This window comes from Neltuma alba, unplaced genomic scaffold (genome assembly GCF_004799145.2).
Source record: "Neltuma alba isolate B1F8T4 unplaced genomic scaffold, ASM479914v2 tig00012996_pilon, whole genome shotgun sequence".
Classification (NCBI taxonomy): domain Eukaryota; kingdom Viridiplantae; phylum Streptophyta; class Magnoliopsida; order Fabales; family Fabaceae; genus Neltuma; species Neltuma alba.
The window spans coordinates 143773-157788 of NW_021637347.1; the positions used below are offsets into that span (position 1 = coordinate 143773).

General features: G+C 33.8%; 2 protein-coding genes across 2 annotated transcripts; both read right to left on the bottom strand.

Moving 5' to 3' along the window:
* Positions 1–228: 228 nt before the first annotated feature.
* Positions 229–1244, bottom strand: LOC114733419 (dirigent protein 19-like). Its single transcript, XM_028920884.1, has one exon. The coding sequence runs from the start codon at positions 1099–1101 to the stop codon at positions 529–531; it is 573 nt and encodes a 190-aa protein (XP_028776717.1). The 5' UTR covers positions 1102–1244; the 3' UTR covers positions 229–528.
* A 1964-nt stretch (positions 1245–3208) lies between these two features.
* LOC114733406 (probable serine/threonine-protein kinase PIX13) lies at positions 3209–7919 on the bottom strand. Its single transcript, XM_028920866.1, has 6 exons — positions 7591–7919; positions 7055–7404; positions 5489–5624; positions 5258–5400; positions 4871–4994; positions 3209–4109 (listed from the first exon to the last, which is right to left on the bottom strand). Exons 1-6 carry the CDS (start codon positions 7658–7660, stop codon positions 3727–3729), a joined length of 1206 nt encoding a protein of 401 aa, XP_028776699.1. The 5' UTR covers positions 7661–7919; the 3' UTR covers positions 3209–3726.
* Between the last annotated feature and the right edge of the window lie 6097 nt (positions 7920–14016).

Consider the following 14016-nt stretch of genomic DNA (forward strand, 5'->3'; position numbering starts at 1 on the left):
TTGAGAATACATCCAACAGTATTAACAAAGGTTTGGAGGCGGGTTAGAAACTGAAATGCACAAAGGTTTCGATTTCGAGCATCTTACAAGGCCACCCACCATTTAACTTGATAAAATTTACGTTGTTAAGTTGTATAATTTACTAATAAAGTTCTTGTCTCCTATTCACTTGGCATAAGGGTGATGTAATAAATCATGGATAAAAGTAAAGAAATTCAAACATTCGGGTTTTATTAAATATTTTAATTTTATTAAACTAATTTATTTTCATTACATAATCTGCTCTACGGAGCCACAATATAAATGCAAACAAAAAGGGTTGAAAAAAGGAGTCATGGCACAAACACCAGACAAGAAATTAAAATGAAAAACATTTATCACCATAAGAACCCACCACGTATTAAATCACCGACAAGTCGGACCAGGAAGAACTTTCTCCATCCGAATAAATTGTTGAAACCTTGATTAACACAAAACACTTGGTTTTCTCCAAAAAGAAAGACCTAAAGCATCAGACGACCCATCTCTTCAAGAAGCATAAGGAGGCCAATAGAGATGAAGCTCAAGCTTGTACACAACAGTCGGAAGCTTAGTATCAACTGGAGAAGAAGTAAGATAGCCTTGTACGAACAAGAAATCCTCAGTACCTCCCACTACTGGAAGATTTGCGGGCTTCACGTTATTGGTCACACCCACGACTGAAACAGACCCTTTATGGTTCTTCAAGTTCAGAGTCAGCCTAGCGATTGAGAGGCTCCGAAGCCCATCTAAGCTGGAGGTTATGGCGGTTCCTTCTGCTGTTCCAACAACCTTGGACGACATGCTGGCTGTCTCAGTCAAGGTGTCCTCAAACACAAAATAGGTACCAAATGGAGTTGTCGACTGAGTCACTCCTGGTCCTCCTTCAATACCTCCTACTATGATGTAGCCTGTCTTGTTTACGGTTTCATGTTGGAATAGAGAGAAATGGAGGGACTTGAGATGGTGGTGGTGGTGGTGGTGGTGAGAACTGGAAGCGACCTTTGACGGAGTTAGGGTAAGAAGCAAGAGAGGAAGGAAAAGAAGAAGATGATGAAGAGAATTGGATGATGGGAGAGCCATGGCTGTTTCTTTGTTGGATCTGATGATTAGGGTTAGAAAATGAAGGGATATTTATAGTGAGTGCGTGTGGATGTGTGAGAAATTTGATGAGGCTTGGTTCACGTTTGATGGTATGAAAAAGCTTGAAGTGATTTGGGGTTGATGGCAAAAAGAACTTGCACAAGAGGGCGAGTGGAAAGGGATAGCCGTCATACATATCTTTTGGTCTTTTTATTGTGTTTCTTGCTTTGAAAAATCGTTTTGAATAATGCAGCATAGAAATTAATAGTCAACTGACTCATGATCATATTGTTGTTTGGGTTTTGATTGGTGAATTAATCCTAATTTATTTTTTATTTTTATGTAACATTCTAACATAAAATAATAAAAAATATTTTATGATACCCGCTCTTGAAGCCAAAATCCATAGTATAATAGTAAAATATTTGCCATTTTCTCTCATGAGACTTGTAAAATAATGTTTCTTCTTTCTACCTAGCTATTGAAATTTGAAAATGGTACAGAAAGAAGACCGAGTGACATGTTAGATCTCTAGAAGAGTTGGCTGGAAAATACAATGGTCAAAAGTCAAACTGAAAATTACAGACTATTTTACATATATAATATAATATGCAATTATATATGTTTGCGTGCAATTAACAATTTATGATTGTGTCCATATTATAGTGGGTTTAGGTAGCACAACCTTTTCTTTTCACAAAGAAGCCAGAGAGCATCCATATGTACATATGTGAGTTGAATTAATATGGTGAATTGCAACAACGGCGACCAAGTCAAAGTTGCCTCACTTTCAGTTTCATATATTCTTTATTTATGTAATCCATACGCTTTATTATCACATCAGAATATAACATTCGGCTTTATTAATTTTATCTGTCCAAGTTCAAATCAAAAACGTTCTCCGCATGGAAGTAGACTTTAATTTACAGGTTTACATGCCTAATATACAGTATCATAGTTAAAAAGGGGGGATTATAATTAGGTTTTAAAAAAGATATTTAATTACCTTAAAGTCTATTGACGAATTAAGAGTAAGCAATGATAAGTTTCAGAGTTGAAAATGACAATAGTTTAAAGCTGATCACTTGTTATTGAGATTTTTTAATAATTAAATTTCTTTCTTAGGACTTCTTGATAATTCTTCCTAATTAAAACTTTTCAAACCAATTATAAGAACTTTGAAAAATAAAAAGAAAAGAAAATGACGGCAATATTTTTTTTTTTAAATTTTAAACCATTACCTTCTCATCTCACTGTTGGTGTGCATAGTATTGAATGTTGACATCAATTTCCACAAGCCACGACAAATAAGTTGCCTATTTTGACCCAGTTTAATTCCACGTCACACTTTCAGAGTTCAAATGTTAATCAAATATGCCATTTGCGTCATTTTGCAGTCACCCGTTCTCTAATACTCCTATGAATAAGCCCTGTACTTCATTTATAACTTGATTTATCTCAATATGTCCAAGTGCCAATTTTAATCTAAGTGATTTTGTACTGTATAAAATAAAAATAAATATGAGAGAAAATTTTTATTTTATAAAATGCAAAAGTGAGTATTTGTGGTGCAACCGAATGGAAACTAAAGTTAATAACACAAGGGAATGTCATTTGAGCAGCCTATAAGAGGAATATCGAGTATTGACACTTTGGTTCCTTCACACAGTGATATTGACAATTATTATATGTTGTATTATACCCGTACTAAAAACATCTTTTTATGTGAAGACCAAGGAATGTCAATCTTATTAATAAATCATACATTTTATTCTCTTTATCATGCGTGCTCGGACCCCACCAAGGACACGACATTTCGTTTTGGAGTGAAGTGAATGCAACATTTCAGTTAATTAAGTGTTGGGTTGGGCCATTATTTTTTTTGCATGTTTATTTTGATGCGTTTTCAGCCCAAACTTTTGAATTGAGATTTGTTGGGCTTGGTTTGGGTTCAGCTCAATGAATCACTCCCAAATTTAACATGTTCAAATTTCAAAATCGGAGCACTGATGAAATTTGGGTCTAATAAAGAATTAATTCCTTACAACATGACGAATTAATATTCGAATCTAATAAGAAAATACCTATACTTAAAAAAAATTGAAAATCAAAGAAAACAAGTCTTACTTGCCTTTCAAGAATCAAAATTGAACTTACATGATCACAATACACAACACAACGAACAACACCACCTATTCACAAAGATGACTAGTGAAACAAGAATTGTACCAATGTGCGAAAATGCCTGCTAAAATCCCTCCACCCAACCGAGAAAAAAAAAATCTGAAAAAACTAATTTAGCCTATACTAATTGACCAAATTTTAATAGCAAATCAAAAGATGATTAGATTAAATCAATTATATATAAGTGCCTAAAATGAATTTGACTACTCATCTTTGATCTAAATTTTTTAACCTTTGTTTTCTATGATTCAAATCACCCGAAGTGTACTTCAGGCAAAGATAGGATGAGAGAAAAAGGAGGAGAGCAAAATGCATATCTGCTCTTGTAATTCCACAAAGATAAGCGCCACCGTGTGATATTTCCACATTACTATACAACCTCCTTTCCAAATGGAATAACTTAATTCATTGATTGATTTTTTCATGGCCATCATGAACTGATCAATGATGCATAGGCTTTTTATGATGATGAAGAGGTGAAGATTGGCAACATTTCTTGGAACCTTTTGACTTGCTCTGGGTAGATTCAATACCTTGCAATTCCTCGACTACATCTTTCATACCAGGGCGATTCTTGGGGTCAGGTTCTAGGCACTTGAGAATAAGCTGAGCTGCTTGAAAAGCCGCACTGAGTGAATATTGACCCTCTATTCTGGCATCCATTATGGTTTTCAACTTCTTTTTGCTGGTGAGGCATGGCTTACCCCACTCAACTAGATTTTGCTGCCGAGATGGCCTCTTTGGATCAAGTGCTTTCATGCCTGTCAGCATTTCAAGCAGCACTACACCAAACCCATACACGTCACTCTTCACATACAAATGCCCTGTTCAATGATGGTACTAGAGTTAATAACTAGCGAAGGAGAATTTCTTAATTAGACCCGCTAGATTTGTGAGTCTAGCAGATAAATTAATCATACCATTCAAGTGTTATTCTAGGAGTCTCACATTTTGTTTAGATCTTTGATATAAGTAAAACTGCCTCAACGTTATGAAATTCCCATAGGTAGATGGTTACAGATACTGCCCAAAATGGTGTCCTTATGCACCTCCTCACATCTTGGATAACTTAAGCTCTGTTTGGCCACCAAGATGGAAAGGCATTCCTCTTTCCTTGCATAAGAATTGAAATATGCAATATTTACTCTGTCTCTGTTATTATTTCCCACCATTTATCCTATTCTTATTGTTGTTTCTATTTCACAGCACAAAAAACATTTCTTGTCCACACAATCACTTCTTCGTTCCATTTTATTTTATTATATGTACCAAAAACTATTATGCCAATCAAGAGGAATCTTGAGTGCCTCTTGACATCCCAGGTACAACACGAAGATGGTAATGCACCAACTGTCTCCCTAAAAATATGCTAAATGTGACTTGTGCTTTAAAAAGTATATCCAACACGTGATTTTTTAGTTTTGCATACAAAAGTTCTCAAGGAAAACTAACGCTACTAAACCCATTTACGTATTTATTCATGATTTTTTTTATTTTTATGTAAAAAAATTTATCAAAGAAAAAAGAAATAAGATATTACAAGTGAAGATATAATCATTTGAATTTTAAATGGTGTAATATTTACCTGTGGCTACGTATTCTGGGGCAGCATAACCGTATGTGCCCATGATCCTAGTAGTCACGTGTGATTGTTCTCCAGAAGGCCCTAATTTAGCCAAGCCAAAATCAGAGATTTTTGCATTGTAACTCTGTAGGAGACGAGAAAGAATATATCAATATGACTAGAGAAATCCGGAATATATATATAGATAGACCACTGATTTTATAATAGTGAAAAAGAAAATATACATATACGCTTCAGCTAATACTTTAAACATCAATAAGTTTTGCACATTCTAAGTGTGTAGAACAATTAAAGGAATACGAACTAGCCATTCATTCCTAGATGATACTAAATTCATAATACGACAGCAACAACAGAAAGAGGATGACTAGCAAGATTTCGACTAACCCCATCAAGTAATATATTTGAGGCCTTGAAATCTCTGTAGATGATTTGCTTTTCTGAAGTGTGCAAGAAAGCGAGGCCTTGAGCTGCATCAATAGCTATTTTGAGTCGCGTGTTCCAAGAAAGTGGTTGTGTGTTAGAAACCCCTGCTCATCAACATCAACAAAAAGAGAATTAGATCTCAGATTCACGGCCAAGCAATCTCCTTTCAGTTCATTTGGTTTTAGGTCTTACTTCTGAAGAGATGACTCTCTAAGCTTCCCTTAGGCATGAACTCATATACAAGGAGAAGTTCATCCTCCTCCGTGCAGTAACCAAATAGCTTGACCAGGTTTGGGTGAGAAAGGCTTCCTAAGAAGTTCACTTCTGACTGCATCACAGAATCAGCGATAGCTATATATTAGTACTGTGCTGTAGTTGTTTTCGGAGCTCAAAGTTCTGGAATCAAATCCCAGTAGAAAGACTAAGGATCCTCTTAATCTTAAGCAAAAGATTGACAATTATTTTAAACAAATTCTGACCATTCAATTGATCTAATCCGTCCTAATGTGTTAACAATAATCTTAAACTAAAAATGAAATCTAAATTATCCAAATCAGCTAATTTATTCAAAATGAATCTTGTTTCTATCCTAGTTATCCAATAGATAACCCATTGAAACTGTTTCACTTAGACTACCAGATTATCATTAAATGCAAAGCAACAAATGAAATAATCAAATGTTCCTATATATCTAAACCGCAGAGAATTTAGTCGACAGATGTCCTCCAGCATTTCACTGCACTGGTTTTTCTGTCATCTGAGCAAAAGGTTGGCGGGAGAAAGAGATGAGAGTTCCATCTCGTTTTCCAAACCCCTCTCAGGATTTTTCTTATACATTTTCTTTTGAAATATTCATCAAATCATGCTTCATTAATTACTGAGTGGAAAAAGAAAAGATTCCCTTCTGGGTTTTTTTTTTTTTTTTTTTGGGGGGGGGGGGAGGTGTTGTCGCGCACACACTGAGACACAGCAAGGATTTGCGGCATCAACGCCTTGATTCTATTTACGATTTGAGAGGGCTCATCATTCTTATCTTCATAGTATCCTAATGCCCATCTCTTCTCTCGAAGCAAACATGCCATGGCCGATCCTTTGAGATAGACTAAATTTGTTACATCATCAATAATAGTATGTGACTTATTGGTGAAGACAGTGACAGCATTCAGAAATTATAAATATGGAGAACAAATGCTCATTTTGTACACTCATATTAAGTCAACATTCAACAATGTGGAATTATCCCAACGAATCAACAGATAGAGGTAGCTTGAGTGGGACCAATTGCATAATTTTCACACTAAACTCCATGAGACCATTGACTGTCTTTAGAGTCAAATTTGTTAGTTTATATAACACTTTCCCGTAGAATTAGAAACGGAAGGTCCTTCCACACCAGAACAGCTGTAGCTGCAAATTGGGTCCTAATTCATTTGCTTTCACTTGACTTTCTCTTCACCATAGGTTATATATTATTAACCAGCTGAGGTAGTAGATGCTTGGATATATTAATAAATTTCATAGCTAACTATTCACCAAATTGTGAGGATAAAAGAATTTATAATTTTTTGAAGTTATAAATAAACGATTATAAGTTTTTCAAACCATGACAAGTGATTGACAACCAAATTAAAAACTGAATCAACCTATACGCAGAATGTTTTAACCAGATATTAAGAGTCTAAGACTGTTTTAGGAACCTTGAGCCTGACAATCATAGTGGAGTAAATAAGAACTTATAATAGTAGAAATTGAAGGTACCTTCCACTCTTGAAAGCCTTGCATGCTCTCAGGGTTGAGTTTTTTTATAGCGACCATCATTCCAAAGCCAGCTTTGGCCGGCGAAAGCGTCTTCTCATCTAACCAACCTTTGTAGACTTTACCAAAACCACCCTCTCCAAGCAATGAATCCGATTTAAAGTTCTTGGTGGCTGCTTTCAAATCCCCAAAACTGAAAACCTTCAAGCAATTAGGCGCTTCTACTACATGCCTATTTGGGGAATCATCGGACCCGTCGACGCTTCCATTTGCAATCATCGAGAACAGGCTCCTCTCTACAATGCTGTTTGTTGTAAACGACTCAACATTCCTACTCTCCGGAGTCGCAGACCCTACAAAACGAAAAAGTGAATTCCAGCATGCTTCTATGGAGAATTCTATCAAACCGGTTGAACCCGTGTTGGGTTCTGAGCTCAACTTTCAAACCCGGGAAACCAAAACGTGATATAAACCGAAGTGTCGTGCGCGCGTGTATGGTGCTTCATGAGGAAAAGGGAATCAAACTCGGGATAATTTACCTGAATGATGAAGCGTTCTGGCGCTAATCTCGGAACCACGGGAAGCGAGAGAACCGAAGCAGAGACCCATATCAACTGAGTCAACAGAATTAGCATAAATTGGAGGAGGAGGAGGAGGAGAAGAAGCTGAGGAAGAAAGAAAGAAGATGGCAGCTTAGAGACGGAGAAAATAGACAGTTGGGTTTTCTTCTTCGTCTGGGTGATTGCAAAAGTCAATGGTAGTGTTTGAATAATTCGAAATTGGAGATGTTTGAATATATACATGGTTTCTCGTGTTAGCCACGCGAATCTACTTGGAGGGAGGTCCCATTTCAGCGCCCGTTTGAACACAAGAGAGAGCATCATGCTGCCGCGATTATGATATTGGGAGCCACCGCGTTGGCCGCCTGCTCCGAAGTTTCTTTCATGTATTCAGGACACCCCGGGGAGAAAATTTAGACGCTATTTTCTTCTACTCTTCTCCAAATTCGTTAAATATGCCCTAAATTTATTAGAATCGAGTCTAATCCAAATGCAGTATTAAAAAATCGACAAAGTTACAAGACTGACCAGCTATTAGAAGTATGACTTGTTAGATTTCGATTAATCAAATATTATGCCGCCAATATTAAGCAATAACAGGATTTTCAATGAAAATCATGTTAAAATATTTATTATTTATTCTAAACTGTTATATGTTGTCGTATTACATCATCTTTTATATAAGACTCATCCGATCCTAAATATAAAACTTATTTTATAGTATAAATTACACTACAAAATAGATACACTATAAAATAAGTCTTATATTTAAAATCATAACAGTATACATCTATATATTGAGAGCAGAGACACTGTTTTTTAAGTTTATGTAAGATGTTCGTTGCGATTAACGGGCAAAAAAAAAATCAAAATAGAAATATTCTCAACAGAGTTTGACTGAAAAATTACCATCTTCATTAATTAAACCCAAATCCAATCATCCCGGTGTAACTTTATTTATTTTATGCGTTTCATAAGATTTAACTAAACCGTGACGTGCCGGCCAAAAGGGGAAAAAACTCAATTATGACCTCAGTTATCTTAGATTCTTGGTCAGCATAGTAATTCCATGATCATGTCTATGCACTATGCTGTAAGCGGAACACGGTGCCTTGCCAACTCAACACAATGACTTGCGTTTCATATCACAAATTTTAAAACTTACGAATTAAGTAAAGTTATTAGTGGAATTGAAGCTACTGCCTCTCTTATTTTTAAGAGGAATTTTATTCTACTTCTTTACAAAGTCATCAGTGGAAATTCAAAATTTTAATATATTATTTATATTATAAAGTGAATCTGATGAGAGGTATTATATTATTTTTTTAATTTTTCATGTCGCATAATCACAATTTCCAAAACCAAAATCATATTGTTCCTTTCATTATCCCTGACTCAGCTTTATCAACAATCAACTAACAGCCTTTACTGTTTTTAATTTAATAAAAAAAATCAAAATACTCTCTCTATTTTTATTTATAAATTTAAATTTAAAAGAATATGATCTATTTTATAAATTTTAATTTCAGCTTGTTTTAACATTTGACGTATTTTTTTAAATGTTGCTTTGATCATTTTTACCTCATCACATTTCTCCAAACATTCTTTTTTATCATTTTTATTATTTATTATAAGAATGTATTTAAAAATAAAACTTTTTTTAATCTATTTATTATTTTTAATTAATTATTCATTATTAATAAATTAGTTATTTAAAATTTATAAGAAAGACAAGAAAGTAACGTCCAGACCTACCCCAGGTAACCCAACCACCCAATAATTAGTCTCCTCGTTTATAATTTTATTAATTAATAATCCGGGAACCCGAATGTACGGAGCAGAGCTGTGTGAGATTTGATCAATTCATCGGAGAAATTGGGCGGTATTCGTTGGATCCGTGGGACACAGGGCAAGAAGAAAAGGTGAGAACGGAGAGAAACTCGGTCAAAAACCTTTTTGATCGTGTTTTTTTATTTATTTATTTTTCATGGAGACATGATCGGCCTCGTTTAACAAAACCAAAAGAAGGAAAGACTGACAATAAATGAAAAACGACAAAAGTGTAGACGACATGGCCAATGGTTTTGCTGCGTGGAATGTAAAATAGAAAAAAAAGAAAGTGAGAATGAACTCGGCTTCACCGACCAGAGCCCAACGTGCATGCGCATTTCATCCTCAATTCCTCCGTTTAATTTCTCGACTTTGACCCACAAGGTTAGATGGGTCTCTTAGTCACTCACCCCATGAAAAATCAAGAATAAAAAGAGATGCTCATATTTATTAGTATCGAATTATTTCTAATAACAGTATACCTATGCGTAGGTAGAAAAAAATCCCAACTCTGAGAAAACGAAGCTTCCTTTCTTTTATTTTCTTTTGTTTAAATTAGTTAAGTAAGTTATTTTTAAAAATATATATTAATTTTCTTAAAACATCGTTTCTAAGCATATGCCTTGTAATTATCTCTTCATGAAAACTCTTCACTGTGTGCAATTAATAGAAACACCTTGGGTAAAAAAATATAAATTTAAGAGACGAAATAAATTAAAATTTTATATTGAAGATAAAAATGAAATTCACATCTAGCTCCTATATTTGTTCCTTTATAAAAGACTTTTTTTTACCAGCTATGAAAAGACAAATTTATTCCAATGAAAAAAGTTAAAATGATACGCAGGTCACTCTGAACTTACTTGCATGTTGCCTGTATTTTTAAATATAAGAGTAAGATAAAAAATTTATAGTTTAAAATTTTAAATGTACATAATTAATGCAAATATTTTGCGAACATCAAAATACATTTGTTACAAAATGAGAGGCCAATCCATAGAACACATGAATTCCGAAACATGTACAACCAAAGCCACACACCTCATAGGCTCATAGCACACAGCAGCCTGCAATACAACGGCCAGAACATCCCAGGCCGCGTTTTTATCTCTTTTATATTTGATGATTTATGGCGGCTTCAGCTTTTTTCAGGGCCAGAAAAAACACCCTCCATTTTTTTTAATTTAAAGGCGCATACCTTGTACAAGGACCTACCTAGGTCAGTCACCTTAGTACCCACGAAACATATAAGATAAATTATGAGGACCAGGGAGGTAGTAATTTATAAATAGCTTTTCAATTGTAATATACGGAAAACGAGATAAATATGTGAGAAAAATTTTATTTCGGTTTATATTAACCGTGTTTATAAGCTCTTATTTAAGCCAACCCAAACAAACATAATGTGTGTCCGAAAACATCCTTATTGATTGTAAGGTATTTTTACCTAAGTAAGGTTTCAATATACATGATTGAATAAAGATACCTTAAAGAAGTCAGTACATATTTGTTATAAATAATTAATTTAACTAATTTTTAATTTTATCAAATAAATTATCTAACTTTTATATTAAGAACCGGATGAAATATTTTACTCATTTTCATTATAATTCCATATTATATGATTTAATTTAGTAAACTTGGAATTATTTTCTTAAAAACTTTAATTCTGATGAAATATGCTATGGAGCAGTAATACTAAATGAATGGACCTGTTATGAATTTTGGGAGGACGAGGAGCGATGACCGGAGAACTTGGGGATTAGTTAGTTGATGACATGTCTCGTACGTAATGGCGGAGGTCAATCACATTGGAATATGATCAGTTAATCAGCCGGGGTGGCTGCCTTTTTGACTTTTGATGCAAGTGAGAACAAGGAGGCATCATTGAGTGGGACTTAAGTGAAAATGAATTTCATAATACCTGTTTGACTTTGATTAAAAACGACCAAGAAAATTAAAAATAATAGAGATACTGATTAATGGTGAGATGTGTTGGCAAAGAAAAATTGGGGGATGTCCAAGAAACACGAATGAGATGAGCTGTGGGAAGAGAAGGAGGAAATTAAAAATGGAAAAATTTCACTGTAAGACTGCAAAAGACAATTAATTTCAAAGAGCTTCCAAAACTTTCTGAAACTTTACTGCAGGACTAAGGGGCAAACTGATATTAATTCCACAAAAAAAATGACGCTATTGCCCCTCATAATACTTATTGCAGGGTGACATGTAAATGGACTAATTTCAGTTGTAAATAAAGTATGTATGTTGCAAATTGACTAGTCCCACTTGCAAATGGGCTCTCTCACACTTATTCACTCACAGGCACCTTTTTCAGGTGAATGAGGTGATATGTAAATGGACTAATTCTAATTGTAAATAAATGTATGTATGTTGCAAATTGACTAATTCCACTTGCAAATGGGCGCTCCCACACTTGTTCACTCACGGAGACCTTTTTCAGGTAAAGGAAGTGACATGTAAATGGACTAATTTCAGTTGTAAATAAATATATGTATGTTGCAAATTGTCTAGTCCCACTTGCAAATGAGCTGTCTCACACTTGTTCACCCAGACACATTCTTCAGGTGAAGAAGGTAATATGTAAATGGACTAATTTTAATTGTAAATATATCTATGCATGTTGTAAATTATCTAACCTCACTTGCAAATGGGTTCTCCCATACTTGTTCACATGAGGGGCAATAGAGTCATTTTCTTTGTGGAATTAATATCAATTTGCCCCCTTGGTCCTGCAGTGAAATTTCAGAAAGTTTTGAGGGCTCTTTAAAATTAATTGTCTTCTGCGGTCCTACAGTGAAATTTTCCCATTAAAAATTCTTCGTTTCTTGAATTTGACCCTTTTCTCTCGCTTTCTCACTTCCGTTTTGTGTTCGAAAAATTTCACGTTTTCGGATTAATCCTACCATCTGAAAGCAGCTTCTTGAAGATGGCCTTGAAAAGGCTTTTCACTTTTTGAGGTGAGAGTAAAATAATGTTTATCTCAGGTATGAAACACGCACACTGACATACACATATATAAATACTGAATATTATAACTCGAAATAAGATTGTCTCTAAAAATATATATACATGCGTAACAAAAAAAGAAAAACAAATACTCTGTCCATTTCTTTTTTATTCTGCCTCATGAAATAAGTTTGGCGTACATTTGTTGACCAAGAGCTCTCAAATGCCAAAACACGAGAACTTCTTTAAAAATTATCTTCGATTTTTAGTATAAGAGCTAGTTGACTAATTTGAATAGATTAAAAAAATTAATTAAGTTAGTTATTTGTAAAAGAAATATGTATTATCTTTTCTAAAATAACCTTACTAATTAAGTATATTGGGTAGAATTATCATTATTAAAAGGACTATTTTAAAAAAATAGATAAATATGATATGCAAAATGAATTACGGTTTTATATTAGAATTAAAATAAAAATCAAACAAATTCTTCTACTGCACTTGGTGTATAGCTAAAGCCATCTATATATGGACAATATAAAATATATGCATACGTCTATAGCATATGTGTGCAGTGCCCACATATTATTTCAAACTAAACTTTTCGAGGCTCACACAGGCGCGCATGTGTTACGTTTCTAATTAAACTTGTGGCTTTTTTTTTTTTTTTTAATATGTTAACGGCAATATATCTTCTGTTGGCAAGTCGCACATATTTTTTTTCTTATTGGAAGTAATTCCATTTAAGGTGCCATCCAACACTAAATATAGGTATCTTTTCTAATAAGAATTTGAATTTGAATTCATCAAGTTGTGAAGAATTAGCTCTTTCTATTAGATTCAATTTGTTGATTTTTAAGCTTTAACTTACACCCAAGCATATGACATGAATGTGATTGAAGCCCAACCATAACATTGAGCCCATTTTGTTTGACTTGTTTGTATGATACTATTCCGGCTTTAAATATAAGATTCATTTTATAGTGTTAATTAAACTATAAGATAGATTTTATATTGAGGATTAGAGAGGTATTACTATATTATTTAATGTAATCTTTTTTTTAATGATGTCCACTGCAAAAATACTTTTTTTTAAACTTTCTTTTAAATACCCTCGTCCGTTGTACTGACGTCTCCTGGGACTTCAGCAAAATATGAAATCTTAATACTACCTCCGATCCTTAATATAAGATCTTATTTAATTTTTATTTTGGTTCTAAATATAAGACCTCAATCCATTTTGTGTCTCATATTCATGTACTCCTCTAATTCTTAATATAGGATCTAATTGTTGAGTTGGTTTTGGTTCTAAATATAAGACTCATTCTCATATTTATCAATTTTCTCTAAATTACCCCTATAGATATTTTCTCAACCATAATCAAGTAGAAGAGGAAGATTGAGTATTAGGAAAGATGATTATGGTATTTTAGAAAAAACGTATCACATTTTTTATAATTAACTATCTTACCTAACTTTCTTAATCCAATTAAATTAGTTAAATAGGTCTTATATTAAAGACCGGAGGAGTATTTTTTTCAAAGTAGTCCTTCTAATAATAGTATTTCTAATCAATATACTTGATTAATAAAGATATTTTAAAAA